The sequence below is a fragment of the Diadema antillarum genome, unplaced genomic scaffold, assembly GCF_040938485.1.
Source record: "Diadema antillarum isolate AM-2024a unplaced genomic scaffold, OU_Dant_1.0 seq00000100_RagTag, whole genome shotgun sequence".
Classification (NCBI taxonomy): domain Eukaryota; kingdom Metazoa; phylum Echinodermata; class Echinoidea; order Diadematoida; family Diadematidae; genus Diadema; species Diadema antillarum.
The window spans coordinates 48,287-72,361 of NW_027271188.1; the positions used below are offsets into that span (position 1 = coordinate 48,287).

General features: G+C 38.6%; 1 protein-coding gene across 3 annotated transcripts in view; it reads right to left on the reverse strand.

Moving 5' to 3' along the window:
* LOC139726812 (protein numb-like) overlaps positions 1-24,075 on the reverse strand; it is an 80,973-nt gene that overhangs the window by 46,070 nt on the left and 10,828 nt on the right. The window contains exon 1 of one of the 3 annotated variants that reach the window (XM_071637803.1): positions 3,268-3,356. The exons of the other annotated variants lie outside the window; for them this stretch is intronic. Within the exon in view, the coding sequence (XP_071493904.1) occupies positions 3,268-3,308 (41 nt within the window). The 5' untranslated portion in view covers positions 3,309-3,356. Of the gene's footprint in view, positions 1-3,267; positions 3,357-24,075 lie in introns of those variants that run through there. 3 annotated transcript variants of the gene reach the window in all.

The following is a 24,075-nucleotide window of genomic DNA, read 5'->3' on the forward strand; positions in this document are numbered from 1 at the left end:
TGCAATTATGCTTTTGAATGTAAAATAATTTTCTGTTTTCTCTGACTGTTAACACAACAATTTCATTTCAATGCCTTGATTTAGCATGAATATCTTAAAATTAAGTGGGATCTGGTATATAAGACTAATATCAGCTGCTTTCATGTGGGTCATGGGTAGAACTACACATTTGTATTTGCCCTCAGTGATTTCTAAACATGCAGTGTAACGCCCCTCAACTTCATCTCAGTTCATAGCACTGTTGAAATATGACCTCTGGGCAAGTGGGTTTCACCATGTCCCTCAAAGCAGTCAATATTATTGTATAACATTGTATTTCATATGTTAAGCTCAGTCTGCGTAATGCATACCAGAGTTTATGATCAAATTCAAAATAAAATGAGTTCAATGGTAATATCACTTTACACAGAGTAAATCAAACAATTATTGTGAACATATGATATTAAAAGCTTATGGAATCTTACAGTATCATTTACTGTAATGAAACACTGATATTTTTCACCTCCACATGCGCTGTATAATATGCACATTTAATGAGGTGATGCTGGCATCAAATGGTCAAAACGTCATTGGGTGACCTATATAGGCACAGGGCTCCAGTGCAATTACTGTATTAAAAGTATTTTGTATAAAAAAAAAAAATATCGAAATAGCTTTTGAATAATGTCTATTGAAGTTCTGCATTGAGTGAGGGGACAAAATGTTATCAAATACGCAATTTTGTATCTTCCCCAATTGCCCATGCAAATTCACAAAGATTTCGCCACATAGACTCTACACTGTACCTGGTATTCAGAATATCAAAATACTGCACAAATTTATAGCAGGAAAAAAGGTGTATTTTCAAGATATAAGTATCTTTCTTTTTTTTTTTTCATAGGAGCAGCAAAAAGTATTCGCAATTGTTTCTGCCAAAATTCCCCTAAAACATAAATATACAAATTGTACACATATTACTTGTTTACATAATTCACTCTCACTTTCTGTGAAGTTTTGAGTGGGCATGGTTAGTCAAGTGGCTAAATCAAACTTCGGAAATAAAAACAAGAAAGAAATCTTTTGTTTGATTATTCTATTGAGGGAAAGACAAATTGAATAAAAGGTTTAATATCATCATAACTGGCTCTATTTCAAAGGTATCTCAAAACCTTGACTGCATGGGAGATGAACTGAACTGGAATTGTCAGGGCAGGCTGAGGAGCAATATGGGCTTGCATAATTCGTTCTTTCTCACTGATACATCATTATCATCTCATCTTTATAGACCAAATGCATACATGCCATGCAGACTGCAATTGTCATAACGGTTGTTCGCTGCATGGCCATATTCGTTCGCCATGCACAACTGCACACATGCAATATACTCTAGAACGGGCGGATTTGATTGCATTCTCAAATATTGCAAATTACATATCAACCTACTGTCCTTCTGTTCTACCTGACAACAGATGGGTTTATTGGTTCTATTTTCCTTGCTGCCCCACCCACCTCCCACAACTCCCACTCCCTCACAAATGCCTACAAAAATGTCATGCTATGACAGATAGCACATTCCAGTACAATGCATCTTACAGTACTTTCATAATGAGCCATCTCCCCCCCCCAAAAAAAAAAAAAAAAATGTTTCATCACAGCAATGTAGAGCTGAATTTGTGTTGATTTCCTACAACTTTAATTTTAACTCAATATCATCAGAAAGTGATGCACAACATTGTATAATAATTTCACAGTTTTTTGTTCGTTACTACACTGTAGCTGTATTGATATTATGTTATTGATGTGTATGTAAAAACATGCTTTTTATTGTTGGAAATGAAATAAAATGAAATGTAAAATGAAATGATCTGTTACACTTTGTACACTACGCTTTGATATTCAATACAAATTCTGAATGCCCTGACTTTCCCCTTTCATCTACCTGTTGAGTTGCTCACTCTTTCATGAAATCCTCACTTAATTTCTCCAATAGAAACTTTGGGTAATGTCTGTTGTTGATCCTGCCATCTAATGTATCGATGTTTGGAATGAATTGCTCCTGGTAAGTAGTATCCAGAATTCGTAGGTCTGCAAAGTGTACAACTTTTTCATGAATGCCAATTTTTGAGCATGGGATTTTCACAAATCCTCCATAGAGCACTGTACACTTTGAATACGTTCATGGCTTACTAAGTTACAGCATTTTATGCAGCATAAGGGTATTGAATACATGCACTTTATAACACACTACACAGTATAGATCTCATGCCACTAACCCGAGCACAAAATGTCAAATTGTATCCAATCAAGGTCTGAAATGACTATTTTAGCAATTCTATGCAAATCATCAGACTGCAAAGATCATTTGAGAAGTTGAACAATTTGAAAAACAAAACAAAAACATTCAGTCGGAAAAAAAGGACAAATGAATGTGTACCAGTCTGCAATTGTCAATGAAAACACTAATCACACATATAGTCCTACTGTGTGACCCTAGCACAGAATGATAAGAATATCCAGATTTGACATGACTACCATACAAATTCTATGCCAATCATTAGACAGCAGCTATAATTCAATCAAAAGGTATAAAAATTTAAAAACAAACTATAGGCCTAATATGTAATGTAGAAAAAAAGTCAAATGAATGATAATTACCATGTGACTACCTGCTGTCACATGAATAACACTAAGATTATAACCTAGCACACAGTTATGAAAATATCCAAGTTGAAAATGACTACTGTACCAATTCTATGCAAATTATCAGACTGCAAAGACAACTGACTTAAAAAGGTTTTTTTTTTTCTTTTCTGTTAACAAAAACATTTAAAAACAAATGATATTATAATGTAGGCCTACAATGTAGAAAAAAGTCAAATGAATGTTTACCAGCCTGCAACTGTCCCGTGAACAACACTTAACCATAGATCATAAAATGACAGTTTGCTTTAGTAGATACAGATAACCAGCAACACCCTACACCACCCATCACCAGCACATATCGTCTGATGATAGATAAACGAGTGAACAATGAACTGTAGGTTCACAAACCAGTCTGTTTGGGCGAGACCTGCAGCCAAGCCACCCTATAGTGTACATGCCAGCAGGGACCGCCCCTTGCCAAGACAGCCAACTCCATCAATGTTACATCTTATAGCAGCCTCCTTGAACTGCCAAAATCAACATTTACAATACAAATGATGAATACAATGAAATTGTGATATGTAGGTGAGTGTGGAACACAATGATCCCCACTGATAATCGTCAAGTGCAATTAGCTAAACCTACCCGATATCCATGACTGGAAGGTCTGCCGGCACACGTTGCATGTGGATATATCCCAAAGACGAAATGACCACGGAACAAGTTTGAACAGTTGGGAGGCTCGGTCAGCGATTTACAAACAGCCCTTCTGTTGACTCCAGACAGCCCAAGCGTGAAACACATACAAAGCAGTTAAAAAAATCGGGATTCACACACATGTGTGGTGGATTTTTCTGATGGAAGAGGGCTGAGGGAGGACCTACGTGTACTTTGTAGCATGGTTATTGTGTCACCTGTACGACCCAGATGTCGCAGTAAGGGTCCAAAGTACATGTGGACAATTACTACACCTTACTGATATGCTCCTGATGATCTGGACCACTAAGTTTGCACACTGTCACACACACAAAGTACCTTCTAAAAGCTGGATTGAAAGCTGAGTTACACATCCAGACATAAAGCAAGCTGACCAGTAACCAACATCAGAACTCCAAAATATGGCCTCTCTGCCTCTAAATCTTGAGTTCATGCAGTTTAGTCACTGGATGCTACAACCTCACAGTATCTACATGTAATCCACTTGGACTAAAACAACTGTACCATGAATAATGCATTTTACATCAAGGAGATCATGGAATAGATAAAGCACAGCAACGAACGCGGAAAATGTTGATGTGTAGCAAAATACATGAATGTGAGACATTATATCTACACAGCATAAAGAATGGGCAAACCATGGACAAATCCAGGTTGACATTTTTTGGTTCATACAGCAGTTTGGGGAGAACATCTAAATCTTGATCCAAATCTCACTCATTTTTTGTTTGAACACATAGCAAGCCCAAAAATGGCAAGCCCAAAAATCAGGTTCACTATTTTGGTTGCAATCCAAATCTTACTATTTGTGTGATTGTTCTCTGGACATGTGATGTACCCAATAATTCACGTCAATGTTAATGGCCCATCATATGATGCTTGCTATTCAGGCCAGAACATCTGCACAGCCCTGACAGACTGGCGCAAAAATGAGAACCACCATGTAGAAATTTCCACTGAAACAGAACATGACACTGTGGAATGACACATACAATTTTTGTATCTATGTCTCTGCTTTTCCTTCAAACTTTCACTGAAATGTTGCTTTGACGTTTCGTTGATTTCTTTTAATATCACAAGGGCATAGGCCTACATTTTTGGAAGAGTCACAGCAAAAAGGGAAAGGAAGTAGAATGAAGTTTTTCCTTGCGACAAAAAACAAAACAAAACTAAAAATAATGTACACATTGTACCATGGAGTTCATAGCAAACATTCCACTTCAGTTAGTCACCACTTGAAATTCTAAATAAGCAGAGAGGTAGGGTTTCTTTTTTCTCTCTTTCTTTCTTTATTGCATCAAACTGCTGGTGCTGCATAAATGAATGATGAGTTATTGTTTGGGAGCTTGTCCCTTTGGGCGACCATTTGCCTCCATGGGAGAGGGGAGAGATGTTGTTTATGCCATCTTTTCTCCCCAGCAGCCATCAAGCCACGTCCTCCTTTACTCTAGAAGAAAACACAAAACAAGACCAAACACAGAGACACAAATAGCCATGCTTAGCTTCCATGACCTTCCGGGGTCAACTGTTTTCAACCAGTCACTCTAGGGATTTCCCTCTTATCTCAAATGATGTCAGCGCATAGCACAAAAGGGGGTAGAGACTGCATTCCCTGTTGTAACAATTGCTTGGATACCACCAGTTGTACAAGTATGCTTTCAGTTTCCTTGTTATCCATCACATACTTTGGTCCATGCTCTTTAGGAAGAATTTCTAAAATGAATTCTCTGGGGAAGAAAGCATAGTTTCAGGATGTCAAAATTTGTAGTCAGAAGCACTAAAAACTACAATGTATCCATCATACTTCATTGGAATTGACATACTGTACAGTTCCAGGAATGGTTTCATTAAGAAGATGAAAAAAATCACTATTGCAATGAAAGCAAAATTCTGTACACTTGCTATTTACCAATTATTTGAAATGACTTACAATTGGTAAAAACTTTGGTTTATTAGAATACATACCCTTTATGAACACACTTTTATTGCTGTTTACTTATCTGTCATCCCATGCCAAATTCTCTTTCTTCTAAGCTGTATCAAACGTTCCGATATTTTATCAAGGAGTTAAGCCTACCTTATAAAGAAGAAATCAATTATGGTAGTTCCGTGTTTTCCTATGGGAAAAAGTTTGTCTATTAACTGTGGGTCAGGCAATATTGAAAGCATGTTCAACCCAGTGTGAAACCAGTGTGAAAATTATGTTGGTGAACTAGTGTCCCATGCACTCGTTTTCATGTAGGCCTATGTAAAACAAACTTTGATAAATGCTACAGTAGTGTATAGTGGGTTGACTTTTCACGAAATTTAAGAAAAAAATATCCTACAGCAACCTTCTATCATAGAAATATACTGCCACACATGTTTGGCTGTCAGGAAAAGCCTAAGATTTCAGGATTAGGCTTAAGGCATGCACCACCACCCCCCCCCCCCCAAAAAAAAACCCTTTGTTTGCATGGAGAGTTTCAATATGACAAAATATGTAGATTCCTAGATATTTTAATCTAGTTTTCAGAGCACAAATTGCAGGCCGACATATCACAATTAAGGATGGCCTCAGGCCAGCCTCATGCCAGCCTGGCATTGTAAGCAAGGTTCCAGCTAGACAGAAAGATCAGTCTGTCCGGAGGAGTCTTTTATTTTTTTGACGTCATCGCTCTCCTCTGGAGACAGACGGAAGCTTGTCATATACCTCGCTGTATTGTCCCGATGGAGAATTGGGTGAGGTACCTCACCCTTCTCGATTGGGTCTAATTCCCAGCCCTAGATCGGCAAATTTAAACTTGCATAGCAAAATCAACATTTCAAGATTGCATTAATTGCACTTACCAGATTAATGAATCATCTAACATTTTGGCAGAATTTTCATGACAAAAGACACAACCACCAGCCCGTTGATACGATCGTAACAGCTCTTCAACGTATGAATCCATTAGCCAATCACATGCGAGGTAGATTTCTACGTGTTTTTAATCAAAACACGTACCTCGCATGTGATTGGCTAACGGATTCAAAATGGCGCCTTACTGCTAGCGAACGGCGGTGTTGCGATACGGATACAAATTTCTGCGATCTTACCTAGTTACTGTATTTCGATTGCACAATGTGAGAAAGTTACCCCAAATATTACTGCATAATGTGTCATGTCATGTCAAACTTGTTTGAATGTAAAAAAGCAGTATGAAATTGGGTTTATCGTAATGTTTGGTCTATGCGCGATCCCTGCCAGAGCATCAATACAGGAGCTAGTATTACACTACAGCCTTTGGTCTGCATAGGAGGAGATCCGTGAAGCCAGACGCAGTCTCCGCGGAACATATCCCCGACGACCAGATACAGACCGATCTTTCAGTCAAGGTTCCAGCCTAAACACAGGGTGCATGGTGCACAACAACTTTGAGTGTGCATGACATCATCAGATAGGGACTTCAAGAATTTGTAAGAAGACAGGGGTAATAAGACCATGCACCAGTGAATATGTGTTCAAACCAACAGACACTACACTCAGACCATACATCAAAGAATGTGTGCTAAGGCTAGCAGACACAAAGTGTGAACTCATTCATTGTGCCAAAACAAAAAACATTCAGTTTTATTCAATTATACATTTGATGATGGATCCACAAATCCAAAAGACATGCTGAAGGATTTTACACTACAAAGTCATTATGATTTACAGATTACATTTCTAAAATGCATTCTATTCACATAAAGAGTTACAGAGTATTCAGACAAAAGAATGTGTCTCCTTGCTAATCACTTCCTCAAACTACAATTCAATATAATAGCTGTGCCAAACACCCAAGGTCTGTCAATCAGAAACGTGGTATGCAAGTTTTATGAACCACGTAGCATGATTAGTTTTAAACCAAAGTTCCACTTCCTCAATTGCACTTTAGATGTCAGATCATTCACAAAGGAAACTCACAAAACCCCAACAAGCCAATTATGGTCCAGAAAGATGTATGAGGAAGTATAATTCCAGTTTTCTCAGTGACTCTGAAAAAACAACCTGATTAGCAGAAAACTATGTTTTCTAAACAAACCTAAAAAAAGAAAAGAAAAAAGCTCTTTCATACCCCTTTCAGTAACTCATGCATTTTTGGCCAGCTCCTGGCCTGAGCTAATTTGGTCTGCGTCAAGCAGCAAAAATTGCATTCAGCACGTTTTTTCGCAGAGTTGCACTACTTTTACAATGACCCATTCACGAACTCGGCCACGTAAGGGACAACTACCATGGTAACCGAACGCACACTCCAGCGGAGGGCATGGCCAGGCAATTGTGACCTTTGACTGTGCAAGGAATTTTGGCCCGAGCCTGGTGCTGCTATCGTTCATAAACTTTTAGTTGATCGGCACCAGGCCAGCGCCTGGCCCACGCCAAAATAGTCCACTCCTGGCGTGGGCCACTTTGGCCCCACCCATTCATAACCTCACAATTTTATGGCTTAGTTCGGGCCCAGGCCCGAGCCAGAGGAGTTACTGTAACTCAAAGGGGTATCGCATGTCTAATATCCCTCACTGTGATCTTCCTACCCCATAAGGCCTAACCTGGCCCTAGCTGGGATAAAGGGGAGGGCCTTGACATGTCCCAGTTTGCACTGAGGCACAGGACCCAGAAGGAGGCCAAACTCAGCATCTATAGGGTCACTCCTCATCAATCAACATACCTGTTACAATACAATCAATCACAACTCCACCTCCCTCCTAAACATTAAGGCCGTGTCACACCAGCCTTGCGTGCGACTTGCAAAGAACAATTTTGACTACCCGGAGGTCCCCGTAGATATTCGCACATGACAGTACCTAGCATGTATCTCAAAAGTAGTCGCCCGGAGGTGCGCACGCATATTTTTTTACCCGCAACCGTGTTTAGGCCCTGTCACACCTTTCCGGGCAAGCTACTCCGGCTTGTTACGTGTAGGGATTTTCTAGCATACCGGACATTCCTGAGGGCGGAAAAGGATTTGTGCGAGTCAGCGCATGTGTCTTACTTGCTGGACGCGTTATACTTGCGAGTATACTGTGTGACCTTCGTACCAGTCGCGTGGGGGCTGACAACTTAGTGAAGGAATTCCTCTAATGGAATGGCTGAAATCTCACAGAATTTCATTATCTTGGCTGCATACGGGACTGCGAAGTACCTGCGTGGGAATTGCCTGGGAAGTACTGCCGCTAAGGGTCTCCTACTGGCGTTCTGCGTGGACCTCTACAGGCATTCCCGCGACTCACCCGGAAAAAGTTTTGGTCATGCTCAAAACTTGGCTGCGGTTAAATCGGACTTGTGTGAGCACCTCCGGGCAACTACGCGCTAGATACTGTCAGGTGCGGACCAACTGCGGAGAGCTCCTTGGAGTAAATTTGTTTCCCCGCAAGTCAAGCCGCAGAAGTTCCCCCGTACGGTATGACAAGGCATGAATGAAAATTGCAAACATTCTTGTTCGCCCGCTGAAAATCTTCTACGTGCTGGAAACTACCTCCTCGCCACAAGCCCGCGTTATGGTGTGACACGGCCTTTAGTTAGGTTCACATGCTATTCCTAAACTTTAAAGGGATGTACGGTATTGGTGGAAATGAGAATTGGGCTTTTAACTTTTTGCGAGATACCAAGAAAGCATACCATTTTAAGAGGAACACAAAGTTTATTTGATGAAAATCGGGTTTGGAATGACTAAATGTGACCCTGCACCTCAAAACAAACAAAAAGTCGCCAGACATGAATTTTTAGTTAAGACCATATTCTGAAAGAGCAGACTTTAAGCTTTAAAATGATGTATAACTCAAATCAAATGGACTCTCCTAACCAATGTAAATATTTGAAAGAAAGCACAAACTCAGGAAAAGTGTGAACTGAGAAAAGAGGCTCTGAAGTACAGTGTCTATTCAAGTAATCTTTACCAAACCGTGCTGGCTGTGCGGTGAATGGGACAAAAAACAGGAAGTAAACCACCAGAGTAACAACAATGAAGGGATTATCAGATTAAACTGAAATTGAGCATGCCTCATTAACACATTCTGTCCATAATTAATGCCAACTTTCAAAGCAGTAGTACTATCCTTTCAAAAGTTATTAGAGTTGAAAGTGAAGAGTGTGGACAAGGTTTTTCAGAAATGAAAAAGGAATTCTAAAGACACACCTAATCACACTATTCTACCAAAAATGTTCGAGATAAACTGCTAAAAGAACACACTTTCCTGCCCGTTTTACGATACCAAATTTTAGCATGATGTAAAAGAAGACCCGCTCTTTCAGAAAATATGAAAAAGTCAAGTTCGGCTAGGTTGACACATTTCACTTATTTTCAGTCCTCACGCAAAATCAGTGTGTGCGACTTTATGTTCGTTTTGAGGTGCACGGTCACAAATCATCCAAAAACAAAGTAAAACAAAGCAATTGTAATAAAAGGTGGGTCCCACACTTTATAAGAATCGCTCTGTTTTGGACATCTCAGCCATTTCAAAACCAATTTTCATCAAACAAATGTTGAATTCCTCATGGAATTACATGCTTTTTCATATTTCATATGAGGTTTTTCATTATCTCACCAAAAAATGTTAGGAACCTGAAATTAGGTCTCAACCCAAACTATAAGATCCCTTTAAGTTTAGGTCGAAAACTTAACTCTCGATGATTATCTTGTAGTTTAGCACTGTGCGGACGCATTCGAAAGTTAGCAATCTTAAAGTTTAGTCAATGATTTTAATAGAACCACGAGACATCTTGGGGTTTACGCTCTCTCCACAAGCCATGGGTGGGGGGCTCCCCACTCATAGTTTTGCTCCATGTGGACACAATGATCAACCAGCTTGTGAGTTAGCGTGAACCTCGCTTCTCGTTTGCATCCAGGTCAACCTCTAGCTGCACTATTTTGTATGCGTATAAGGTCATCTAGCAAAGACTCTGCACTTCCGGTGTAATCATTGAGTGGGATTTGCTCGTAAGTTGTTACTTAAAGTTTAGGTGCGCATGTGAACCCGCGTCGTGAATTCACGAATGGAGCTAATCATCAAGAGTTAAGTTTTCGACCTAAACTTAATGTTTAGGAACAGCGTGTGAACTTAACTATTGACATGGTAGGTATCCTAGCCCGACCAGACGCCTTCACACAGCATTTGACAAGTACCCGTACACTTTCATAGGGACACCCCTTGGAAACAGAATCTACAAAACGTTACAATATTCTACATTATACCCCAAATTTTACAATCTATTCTCAGGATAACATGAAATCAACCATTTGGGCTTAAAGTTGGAATTACAGTTCATAGCAACCATCAGATAGGCATACTGTAAAAGTGGAAATTTTTACTCAACCAGAAGCTAGCATGAAAATAAAAGCATGTGAATATTTTTGCTTGCCATATGGTCTAGTATACAAATGGCACACTGGTCTGAGTGCGTCTGTCGGAATTGTGTGCATAAGGTAACTATGGAATACTTAACCCACAAGATGAAGCCAAGTGGGTTTAGGCTAAATTCTATAGTTAATCGCATGCACACTACTCCGACTGACACACAAAAAGACATGTGCATCATCTGTGTCGTAGAATGGGGCAATTTTCTTGCCGGAAATCCATTAAAAAAAAAAAAAAATCATGTTACCTCATGGCAAATTTACTAGACGCATTTCCTTTTGGCTTCTCATAGACAAAAGCCTGACAACCATGCATCCAGTACTTGAGTATACTGCCACATGACCAACAGCACGACCTAGCATAGAGTATATGTATAAAGGGCGGTGATGACCATCAGGTAACTTCTGCCTTGACCAGGTAAATAACCATGCAGTAGAGAAGTGATCTACTGTGTGCAGATGAAGCAATAAATCTTCATTTTCGGTAGGTTATAATTTGCTGAAGTCAAACTCGATAACACCAAAATTCAAAAAAAAAAAAAATAATCAAAATTACATTTATCTAGGTCTGAGTTACCAAACATATGAATTTGATCCAAAATCTGTGCCATCGCACCAAGTTGTCAGTGGGTTGACAGGTGTTTCGACAGCAACAGGTACAGCCCTGTTGCGACCTGCTGTGCAGCGACAGGGCTGTGTGCAATATGTATACCCATGATTTGTGCTTCATTCATTCATTCATTCATTCATTCATTCATTCATTCATTCATTCGTTCGTTCGTTCGTTCAGTCAGTAAGTCAGTTAGTCAGCGTACATACAACTTACAACTCAAGGTATGTTTGCTGCTTCGAATAGAATACTGTAAAAGTGGTTTCTTTCGTGGTGGTTTTATTTTCGTGCTTTTCGCGCTTTGAGGTTGAACCGCAAATTTAACATCACGCGAAAATGTTTTTGAACTCGTCGGTTGTTACAACGCCATCATTACCGACCGCGAATTTAAACACACGCGAAAAAGTCGGCACCGATGGAAACCGCGAAAGTTTCTGTTTGCGAAAGAAACCACTTTTACAGCATGAAGATTCATCTCATCTGTATTTGCTGGACAATATCTGTACATGCCATACACATACCTGGAAACTCTACACTTGAAGGAATGCCAGGCATATTTTCACAGCAAGAGACTTTGTGTTAGTACACACGTGTCAGAATCATAATTGCATTCAAGAAGGAAAAAAAGAGACAGCTCACTTTCCTCAAGAATGAATTCTTCTGTTGTGGAAAAGTGAACATGCGGTGAAGCAATCACATACATGTATGGCAACATAAATTCTTTGTGAAGATTCTACGTAATATTCTTTGATGATTCAAAGAAAACCCTTAAAACTGGGCTACACTGATGACTGCGCAATATTGGTATCAAACATTCTTCCTCGAAGACACGATAGGCATATACTACATGTTGCACATCTACCTGAATAATTCTAGCCAACTCGATGGCCTTTTTCAGGGCATGAAATTTTCACAAATTGCCACTTGCACTCACTGCAGATAGTGCAAACAAGAACTTTTGCATGCATTTTAAATTTGTGTACCTCGGCTCTCGCGAAATTCTCAAAAATCAACAAGGGAGCCAACATTTCTGGTTTTAAAGTACAATTTGTAGTTAAAGGGATCGTACAGCTTTGGTTGAGACCTGATTTCAGGTTTCTAACATTTTATAGGTGAGATAATGAGAAACCTCTTGTGAAATATGAAAGATGTAATTCTATGAGGAATTCAATGTTTATTTGCGGAAAATTGGTTTTGAAATGGCTGAGATATCCAAAAATGAGCGATTCTAATAAAGTGTGCGACCCACACTTTATTGCGATCACTTTGTTTTACATTGTTTTTTGATGTTTCAATCATTCAAAACCCGATTTTCATCAAATGAACTTTGAATTCCTCTTAAAATGGTATGTTCTGTACTATAGCATAAGTGTTTTCTTGGTATCTCGCAAAAAGTTTAAAGCCCAATTCTCATCTCCACCAATACTGTACCATCCCTTTAAATACCTAAATATTTAAACACCCTGAATACTCACATGGGAGTTGAACCATCTGCAGAATGTTCTGCCAATGGAGTGTCCATATCAAAACTTGAGACTGACTCCAGGAACAGACGCTGGGATCAGCAAAATCTCCTATGACACTATTTCCAATGTGTATTTCAATGGAGATCAGCTGCATCATATACATTTTGTAGTTGGAAGTAAAAGCATACCAACACTGCTCTCGTGCCAGCAACACAGTTGACATCTGTATACATTCCAGCATGTAACTACATGTTTTCAGTCATCATACAGCCTGCAGTACTCCAGGAAAATGGAATCTCCTACACCTTCAGCCTGTCTTAACATAGTACAAAAAGTATGAACCCAGCAGACATTATACAATTGTATCTCAGCTCAATTGTACACAGATAGTGCAGGCAAAAGTTGCTGGTACAAACATTTCCCAGGAGCAGCAGTAATTGATCACGAATTTACTTTTATGCTGTCATCAATCCATAATGGCTTGCAGTGACAATCGAGCAATTTGAATTATATTCATAAGAATATTATCAAACGTGTGGAGATGGCACTGGGTATGACAAAGGTACAAACATTTATCCCCTTGTTTGATGTTCTGCTCATTTTCCTAATCACAATGAAGGTCAAATTCATTATAAATCCCAAACTTGAGCAGGCCTGCTGGTTACTTGAAAATTAGGAGAGAAAATTGTCCTTGCTATGACCCCAGGCTGGTATCATTTCTTTACTATCTGTTCCAATACTCTCTGTTTTGTGCTATCAGTTGCTCATTATGATGAAATGTTATTTCTCTCACAGCATGTTTGTATGTAGGCCTACATGTACCATTACAGCATTGGAGCTTTTTCATCCTGAGGAGACGGAATATTACTTGGTTGTATGTAACCTTGCTCTGTTTAGCATCTTGTCCCTGAAAGTTTATCTTTCAAAGCCAAATCAATAACAACAACAACAACAAAAGGTTGTACGTACATGTGCAACGTACATGTGCAGCTTTAGTGTACATTGTAAAGCAAGAAAAAATAGATTTCTCAATAACATCCTTCAAAACCTGCAACCCATAAATATATAAATAAATTCATCTAATGTGTGCATCCATTCAGAGTGAATTTTGACAAGTTTTTCCGAGTTGAAAGCTATGATACCATTAGCAATAACAGTCATTTTCTTGTTATCACTATGCAGCTAAAAAAATAGTACTTTAAAGTACTATCAGTAGTCTTTATGCAGGCCTAATATTAGAATTATCACAATATCTGTTTATGGATTTACTGTGAATACACCACATGTGCATGTAGGTCAAATCAAATTCTGTCCAGAGGCAGTCAAAGCAGGTTAGAATGCTGGTACTGTGAGGTTTGAAGCATGTTTTCATATTAAAGCCATTCAAGTTTAATGTCAAGAAAAGGAGTATCAGACAATATCAGCATTATGTCTGGCTGGTCATGGACAAATGGCTTTCACATTCAGGTGTACTAATCAGCAATTCCATGAGGTCTTAAAGGTATTACACGTATTTACCATTTGCAGATGAAACAGAAACCCAGCTTTAGTGCCTGAAAATAGTTCTAAAATATGAGTTAGGGATAGAAACAACCAACATAAAAATTTGAATCAGTAAAACCAATGTTAAGTATTGATAAATATACAAAATTTGAAAAATAGTTATATCGAAAATGTTTCTAGACTAAATAAACCTACAGTTATGGATTAGTCGGAAAAATAGTGATATCTCCTTATATTTTAGGCTTTTTTACAAAATGATTACTGTAGTATACGATCGGATGTTTTGTGATACAACTGACCAACACATAGACATCAAATGTGATATCTTGAACATTTGTAAATTGCTCCTCCCAATGGTAAACGGTACTTTTAACTTCCAGTTTCCCTAATGAACAATGCCAATATTCTACACTTGAGGTCTTTCAAGCTTAACTCAAGAACACTGATGAGCTCAAAAGCTAAACTATAAAAAAAATTGTTAAAAAAAAAATGTAACTCTGTTTATGGTATGGAACCAGGAAAATAATGTATCTTGTAACAGATACCCAAACAGAAATTATCAAACTTGATATTGTTTGTTCAAGATTGCTTTGATGATTTGTTGCTTTTGCCTTCAACTGCTTTCAGTGAGGACAACTACAGTACCTCCTTTGATACAAAGTGCCCTATTACTCGGGCATACAGCTTCTACAATACATCAAATACTTAAGTCATTTATCTTTTCTTAAATTCACATCAATGCCTTGAAAAAGTGAGAAACTTGAAAGTTGACGGAAGTCACTTAAACATTTGAAGAGAAAATCTCCAAAGAACAGTAGTGTAAATATACACTGTATGCTACATATTACTACACTGTATGTCAAATAGACACTGCACGCACAATATATGACACGAATGGATCACGTATGAATGGATTAACTCTTCTGTGAAGTCTGTAGGATGGTACAATGTATGCAGTACATCTGCCATAATTGTGATGGTTCACAATAACTGGCACGTCCCACACACATTACCCGCCATGCTTGTGAAGTCAAGTGGCAAAAGGACCTATTTCACAATATAGTAGAGCGCAGGCCCTTTACTATGGCTGAGACACTATGAGAGTCCATACATTGTAGATCTCATCCCATTTTACAATGGTGCTTTGGCAATTTTTGGCAGTTGTACACCACAACAAAAGACAAAATTTAGCTCACAGTTGACACAGTCTTGCTTTACATGTAAACCATCATACATTGAAGTCAACCTGTTGAAACAGCATTCCAGTTTATTTACTTTTGCACAAAATTCTCATCGTATCGGCTACAGATATCATGGACCCCGTTTACAGTGCGGGGCTGGGCCGAGCCGCGGCCGAGCCCAATCTCAATTGCGAGGCCGAGCCCCGCAATTTTGTCCATTTACACTGCTGGGCTTGGCCGCGCTTTTGATTCAAACCTTTCAATATTTTGTCGTAGTGGCGCTCTGCCTGTAAAGCAACTTGGTATTGTCTGGTTTTCAGACCCTTTGCCAACGGAATTTCGTGGCCGGGCAAAGGTGTTTGCCGAAGGAAAACACCCTTTGCAGGACAAAACCACCTTAAATTATACTAGTTTTCGACGTTGAGGGTGTTAATATCCTGAATAGTGAAATAGTACAGGCAGAGGGTTTGGAAGCCAGACTAAAATTGGCCGCGCATTTGGCCCAGTTTGCGTTTACACTGAGAAAAGGCCGGGCTCGGCCGTGGCTTGGCCGCGGCCGAGACCACCTCCAGAGCGTGGCCAAATGCACGGCCAATTTTGGCCTCGCATTTGGCCTTTTGCGCGTTTACACTGAAATGAAGGTGGGCTCGGCTGCGGCCTCGCCTCGCACTGTAAACGGGGTCTTAGTCTCATGAAATTCAATTGTACTGCTGCTGGCCCAGTCCAGTGTCTGAAAAGGTTTGAGGATGCCCCATGCATAATGTAGCTGGAGTTCAGAGGTTACATCTACACTTGGAGCAACATTTTTTATTTTTCTTTTGTATAATTTGACATGATTGCTATTGCGGTGAAGTCTCGGCAAAAAAAAATTTCTAGCAAACCCAGATGCAGTCACAATGTAAATCTTCCTCCCAGTGTGCACTGAATGATTTATGCAGCAGTACACAGACCAATGACAATGCAAACGACAATGTATTCTAACATCAAGCTACATGTACAATGTATCAAATTAAAATGGATGTCTCTTGACTTCCACTGTGAAGCACGAGTACCATCGTCACTTTAATAGCAAGTTTGGCTGCTTTCATATTCACTTAAAGGAAACCAAAACCCAGGTTTACGTTTCCTTTGATAGATGCCCGCTGCATGGTAATCAGTAATGAGCCAGCACAAATGCTGCGCACTGTGGTTCTGTCTTCTTACTTCAGTACAAATCATACAACATATTGTGGTGATCAATCATTAATCCTTGTCTCGCACGCTTTGCAATACCTGCCAATGCCATTCATACACAACACAAACAGAAATATTTTATTAATGCAAACATTGAAACTATTACATAATCTAGCATGGACAGTGCATTCGTTTTACCCATAAGATACAAAATGCATGACCATAAAAAACAACAACCCAAAAACAAACATTATGAAAAGTAAGTTCATCGAACATTATTTGTCAGTTGCTAGCAACTATTTCCACTCACGAACAAGTCATACTGCACTATGTACATGAAAAACTCCAGCATTATTTTACAGATCAACATGTGTACTCGGAGCAATTTGGGCAAAGAGAAAATTTTGTTTTGTTTCATTTTCTTGGACATGCTCGCAGTCCACACAGTTCTTCTCTACTGTAAGCATTATTTTCACTACATGGATATTAATGTACTATGTACTGTATGTATGGAATATGTGTAATTTGTGGTGTGGAAAGTTTTGCACATTTTCAAGCCATGTTCATACTAAGGAGTTATTAGTTTATACATTGTGATGCCAAAATCGATATTATTTGCCATTATTAGCCATATCTTGGGGGAAAAAAATCACTATGTTGCGAGTGAAGCACTTTGAATCTCTAGACCGAGCTTGCTTTAATAAACAATGACCATAACATGACCCTGGGCACCAGAGTGTGCGGACTAAAGCTGTGTTTACACCGAATCCGGCACGGGTCACGGAAAGGGGTTTTTGCTAGGGTACGCCAAAGGAATCATGTCTGGTTCTGTTACAATATCACTTTCCCACTGATAATTTTGTTACAAACTTAATCTTCTTCTGTTGATTTTGTTGCTCTTAATTTTAACATATGATAAGAATAACATTTTGAGTGATTTTGTACTGAGTGACTGATTATTTTCATCAGAACCAGACATGGTTCCTTTTGGCGTACCACAGCAAAAAACCCAGCCCGTTGCCCGTACCGTGCTCGGTGTAAACGCGTCATTACATACAATGGGCAAGTTGCATTTTGGGATTCCAAAGATGACAGTTTTCAGGCGCAATTCACACATGCCATGCATGGCAAATGATTGTGTGAATATACTTGTAGATTAAAAAATTCAAACTGGACTGATTTTTGCACTGCAATGGACATTGCAAGAGTTCACTTTTTGTGTGTGTGTGTCCACAAACAAAAATAATGGTATTGCATCACGTCGCAAAAATTGATTTTCAAAAACTATTCATTTAAGAACAGGGGGGCATTTCATCAACGAGTTCGTCGGAGGTTTTCACCGACAAATTTGCTATCAGCCAATCAGACGCAAGGATTTCATTAGCTTTTAACAGTTGTCAGTGTAAATCCTTGCGTCTGATTGGCTGATAGCAAATTTGTCGGTGAAAACCTCCGACGAACTCGTTGATGAAACGCCCCCCAGGACTATTTTGTGCTCTAACTGACTCAGAGAAGCAGTGACAACAAATATTTTTGGGAGATAAAACATGTAGGGCTTAATACAGGTTGAATGTATACATGTAGGCCTACAAAACAAAATACTCTCATTCAGATCTGTGAAGTTATCTAAAATTGGCTCAGTGTAAAAAATAAATACATAAATAAATAGAATGAAATTGACCGCACAAGAGTCTCCACATTGAAAGTTATTTTGTTGCTTTATGAGAAAATAATGAAGAACTTATGATCTAAAGGGATTTTAACTAGGCAGGAATGCGCATGATGTTTCTCAGAGACAAACATGGCAATTAAAGGGACTGTACAGTACTGGTTGAGGTAGGGATTCATGTTTTGAACATTCCAAAGTGAGATAATGAAAAGCCTCTTATGAAATATGAAAGAGCATGTAATTTTAAGAAGGATTCAACTTTTATTTGATGAAAATTGGTTTTCAAATGGCTGAGATATCCAAAAAAGTGCTAATAATAAAAGGCGACATGCCCCAACTTTATTAGTATCTTTGTTTCACCTTGTTTTTGGATATCTCAGCCATTTCAAAACCGATTTTCATCGAATAAACTTTTGATACCCCTTAGAACTGCATGCTCTTCACATCTCATAGAGTGGTTTCTGAATATCTCACAAAACGTTAAAAGCTAAATCTTCACCTCGACCAGAACTGTACACACCCTTTAAAGCAGTTCCAGGCACTCACATAGAGATAGAGTGGCAAGAGAGATCGACATGATCCTGACTCAACATTGAACGATAGCCTAAGTTCAACACATGCCCTACTTGTTGGCAGTCATCAGCGGTATGTGAACATGTTTGTGTGGCATGTTAGAGGATGTTTCTTAACCCGTTGAGGACGGATTTGCCACAGACACCTTCCCAAGTATTCTCGGGACTTGTCCTCAACAGTTTAAAGGATGTGCCTGTCTCATGTTGATTTTATTTTCTCCTCGACCCCTACAAACATAATCACACATTGACATGACACGCTCCTAGACATCATGAACAACCTCTGTGATTTTCTTCCACAGTACAATTAGTCAACGGGTAACTGTGTACCATAAGAACAAACTGACTACACAATACACCACAAACTCACTTGCCCGCTTGCTTGGGGCAACCAAAACTCACTGCCACATCAAGCATCAGCAAATGTATAGGCACTGGCCTGTTTTTAAAGTAGGGTGGTCTAACCTTTACACGTAGATTCAGGTATGTAGGAGGAACATGATATTGGAATGCCCTGATGATCATTTATCATTGAATTAAATACAAGCATAGATATTTCTATCCACACACTATTCTCAGTAGAGGGTAAACAGAAATTCACAGCAGCCGGGATTTTGACCTTGCTGACACTGTGTGCATTACTTTGTTTTCACCCGACATTCACATGATGCTTGTAGATCATCATGGAACACGTCAGCATGTCTGCAAGCAGGGAAATATTCTGTATGAATACTGCTGTGTGCACAGTAGATGCCAGCAACAGCTAAATATTGGAACAAAAATAGATGAATAAAAAAAGATTACATCTGCAAGCACTTCCATTTCAGCACATAAAACTGTAATCCAATAGTGACATCAACTTCCATGGCTTTTTAATGTTGTTGTTGTTTTTTCCCATGAGTAGCTGACAAGAGCCTTGAAGTTGTTCAGTTCTTCTAATGTCACTTTTCAAACTTCTCATTGTTGTTGTTGTTGTTTTTTGTTACATATCCCCTAAGGTAAAATTTAAATATTTACTATGCTAACCGAGAAAGCAGCAATGGTATTTATTGGCCCTTTTAAACGTTGATGATATTTGTACAACTGTATGTGTAATGACAGTACCAATGAGACTGGAAAAGCTTGAAAAAAAAAAAAAAAAAAACAGATCTAATGCAAAAATGATCCAAATTGTCCCATAGAGAAGTGAAATCATAATTGAAATCATAATTGAATTCATGATTATTTCAAATGAAATGCATCACAATGTGAGATCTGGTAAATGATATGGATAGCAGCTAAGTGTATGTATCTTCACCTGATCAAAATCTTGAAAAGTGTGGTATTTATATCACCCCAGGACATCACTAACAAATAGCCTTTTTATCTACATTGTACACACAGCCAAAACATACAAAAGAATAGCACCTGTCCAACACTGTCATAGATACACATTTTGAAACAGCTTTATTTTATGCTGATGCATAATCATGTTAGTCTGCTCAACAATGTAAAACCATGTAAAAGTAGGCATACAGATGTAAGCTACCATTAGTAATGGAAAACATACTGTATAGTAATATGCCTACCAATAAGAACTTCAATCCAAAATCAACCTTGAAAACTCTATTTAAAGATAACGTGGGAATAGATAAAATGTCTGACACTGTGATCATCGTTTAACAAACATAAACACTGTTATCTAATATGGCCTCAATTTGCTTTCGATGGTTGTTGCAATCTATATTTAGATGTACACAAGGCCCTAAAGTCAGTCACCTTGATACATCAGAGATTCACACGTGTAGCTACGTTAATTTTAGAATTTCTGAGCACTTCAAACCCTTAGCAATCCTCATCCATTCATCAACAAGTACTGTGGTACTCTCCATTCATTTTGTTTTCTTCTCTCTTTTTTTTGAAGGAAACAATCAAAGGTGTACGCTTGATTCCATCCGGATATCTTGTTGCTTTGTATGAAAAATCACAGAAGTAGAGATCAGTGAAAATTTGGGGGGAAATCAGATGCACACACACACACACACACACACACACACACACACACACACACAGTTATTCAACTGTAAATGTTCAGAGATTAAAGGACAAGTTCACCTTCATAGACATGTGGGTTGAGTGAATGCAGCAATATTAGTAAAACACATCAGTTAGAGTTTGAGGAAAATCCGACAATCCGTTCAAAAGTTATGAATTTTTAAAGTTTCTGCTCAGTCATGGCTGGATGAGAAGGCTACTATAGCTTGTGATGTCACATGAGTACAACGGTATAAAGAAAGCATAAAGGAAATTCACCTTATTTTCACTTTTCTCGCACAACAAAAGAACACTCGACTTCTCTCTTTCAGAAGGCAAGGGGAATAATATTATCCTTAACATACATCAGTAACAAGTCCAAGAAATGTGCACTTCATTCAAAAAGTAAAATTTTGTGAAATTCTCTTTTTATTTTCATTATATGTACGCATGTGACATCACACACTGTAGTAGTCTTCTCATCCAGCAGTAATTGCGCAGATACTTAAAAAATTCATAACTTTTGAACCGAATGTCGGATTTTCCTCAAACTTTCACTGATGTGTTCTACTAATATTGTCGCATTCCCTCAATCCACATGTACATGAAGGTGAACTTGTCCTTTAACCTGTTGAGGACGTCGAGTCCCGAGTATACTTGGGCAGGTGTCTATGGGAAATGAATGTGTGTTGATAGCAAAATCAGCCCATCCTCAACGGGTCAAGACAAATTGGCAACTCTGTGTGATCTACAGTTCGTACGTGTTGAGCGGCTCTCCATCTGGTTTACGTGTGTAAAAAAATTCCATCAACTTTCATTTTTCTCCCTTTAGAAGAAAAATTGTCTTCAGATCTGTTTTTGGTATTTTAAAAAAGAGTAACATGTTTTGCCAGTTCTCCTCTGTGGATACAAATTGAAAGTTCTGTCTGTGCCCAAATATTTGTGAAATAAATAAAATCAATGACATTTTGTGGACAAAACAAATGGAGAGCAGCTCATCACTTACATCTATACATTGATGTGCCTATTTGTCTTATTCTTTCACAGTTCTATATATTCTTTTTTTCTATTCAATCCCCTTCCATCTCCCTTCCTCCCCCCCCCCCCCCACCACAAAAAGAAAAAAAAATCATGGTTAGTTGAAAAGAAGCAAAACAACCTCACTAAATGCATGCTTGAACAAAACAATGCTTCAACAATATTTGAACAACAGCTGCAAAGGGTAAACTGAAACCAGCTGCAAGAAGTTGGCACTGTACTTCCACAGAAACAGTGGTTCTGAATGAACCAGAAAAAAAAAAAATTCGGGTAAAATCAAACCTGGAATATAGGCTATTTCAGTTTGAATGCTCCCGCCTCATCTGTTGTTGTTGTTGTTGTTTTGTGTTTAGTGGCGTTTTCCATTCTCTTTAGAATATTTACGCATCTGTCAAGGAATTCTGTAGGCTTCTGACAATAGCAGTCTGGGGTCAAAATGTCATGACCCCACCTGTTTAGTTCAGGATCCCTCTCTTCCTATGATAAATTGATACTCGATACTGCTGTATGCACACATCACAGACTAGGATTTATTCTCAATCATCACTGTGTATGAGCACCCAACTTCCTCTTTTCTTTCAGATTATGGACACATGCAAAACAACATCATATAATCCCTCGTATCTTAGTAAATTCCATCAAGTCATGAAGAGTACACAAGTGTATATTATACAAAATAAATACGTACAGAATGGAAAATATGATTTCTGTTGTCAAAATACAAGAACATACAGAATACTATAAAACAAATAAGAACTAGAGAAGCACTCTGAGAGCGCAGACCTCCGCCAAGCATGCAGCTTATTTTCCACCATTTCCACCCATATCTATAGCATTTATACTTATAACATTGTGTGCTGAAAGTCGCCCGATTTCCCAATATAGAAGCCTTTGTTACGTCATAAACCTTCAGCTGCATGGTGCGCCTCGCCCTAGCAGAAACTAGAGCACACAATTTAGTGCGCGCATGCAAACCTCAAATACGCGCAACCTGAACTCCCAAGTTCATTTACCCTACCTGCCAAAATATCAAAAATCCTTCATAAATTCCTCCAAAATTTTCTGATCACTACCAAAAGTTAATTGTTTGTTACTTGTGTCATTCTCAAACTTTCCTGCAAGTTTTATTCCAATCTGTAAACTACTTTTTGAGTTATTTTGCACACAGACAAACTAACAAACTAACTAATGAACAAACAAACAAACAAATGGTAGCGAAAACATAACCTCCTCCCTTGGCGGAGGTAAATATCAAGCATGTGACATTTACCACACATAATGTGAATTATATATACTTGCACAAGACCAATCAACTATTTTGAGTTGAAGAAATGGATCACCAACATCCAGATAGTTTCAACAACTTCGTAATCGTTGGATCATGCACAAATTTAAATGCATCTCTTTATCTAATCTCTGCATGGCAGTTACAGAAAATTTCATTACATGTATATCTAGCTCTCTCTATACAGTAAGATATCCATGTATCAGGAGGAACTACACTTTGCAGTAGATAGCTCTTGCAGAGCTGTCACAGAATTGTGATCTTTGTTCATTTGTTGTGTTTTGTGAACAAACCGATGGGAGTGTTAGTTGGAAAAATCACCACTGAGCTACAAAATGTAGCTTATCGTTGCTGGGGCGACAAGACCTCGTATCTACAAAATGTCAAATGTTCAGGAGAGCCAAAAAACATGGCGGCTACAGCACTATACCGAATTGGACAGCCGTTCCTTTGACATGCCATGGTGGCTTCATTTTTGGGGTAAGACAACTAGGATTTGGACAGGACATCACTTAACCCATTATTTGACCATAAATGCAAAAAAGTCATTTTCACCAAAATTGCTGATACAAGGTCTTGTCACCCTAGCGACGTTATACATTTGTATAGTTTCAATGACACTATTCAGTAGAAAATGGTTGAAACTTAAAAATCCCATAACATTATCATTTGGTGAAACCTTTATCAGCTCATTTGAAGTCAACTAGAGCAACACCTCAATACACTGTAAGGCACTGTATTTAGGAAGTATACTACTTTGATGATATTGTAAACCCAGAAATATTAACGGCATGAAATTTCGTGACTTGGAGCTGACTTTGTGGCATGAAATTTTTGTGAACTGCCACTGGCTATGCATAAAGTGTAGACA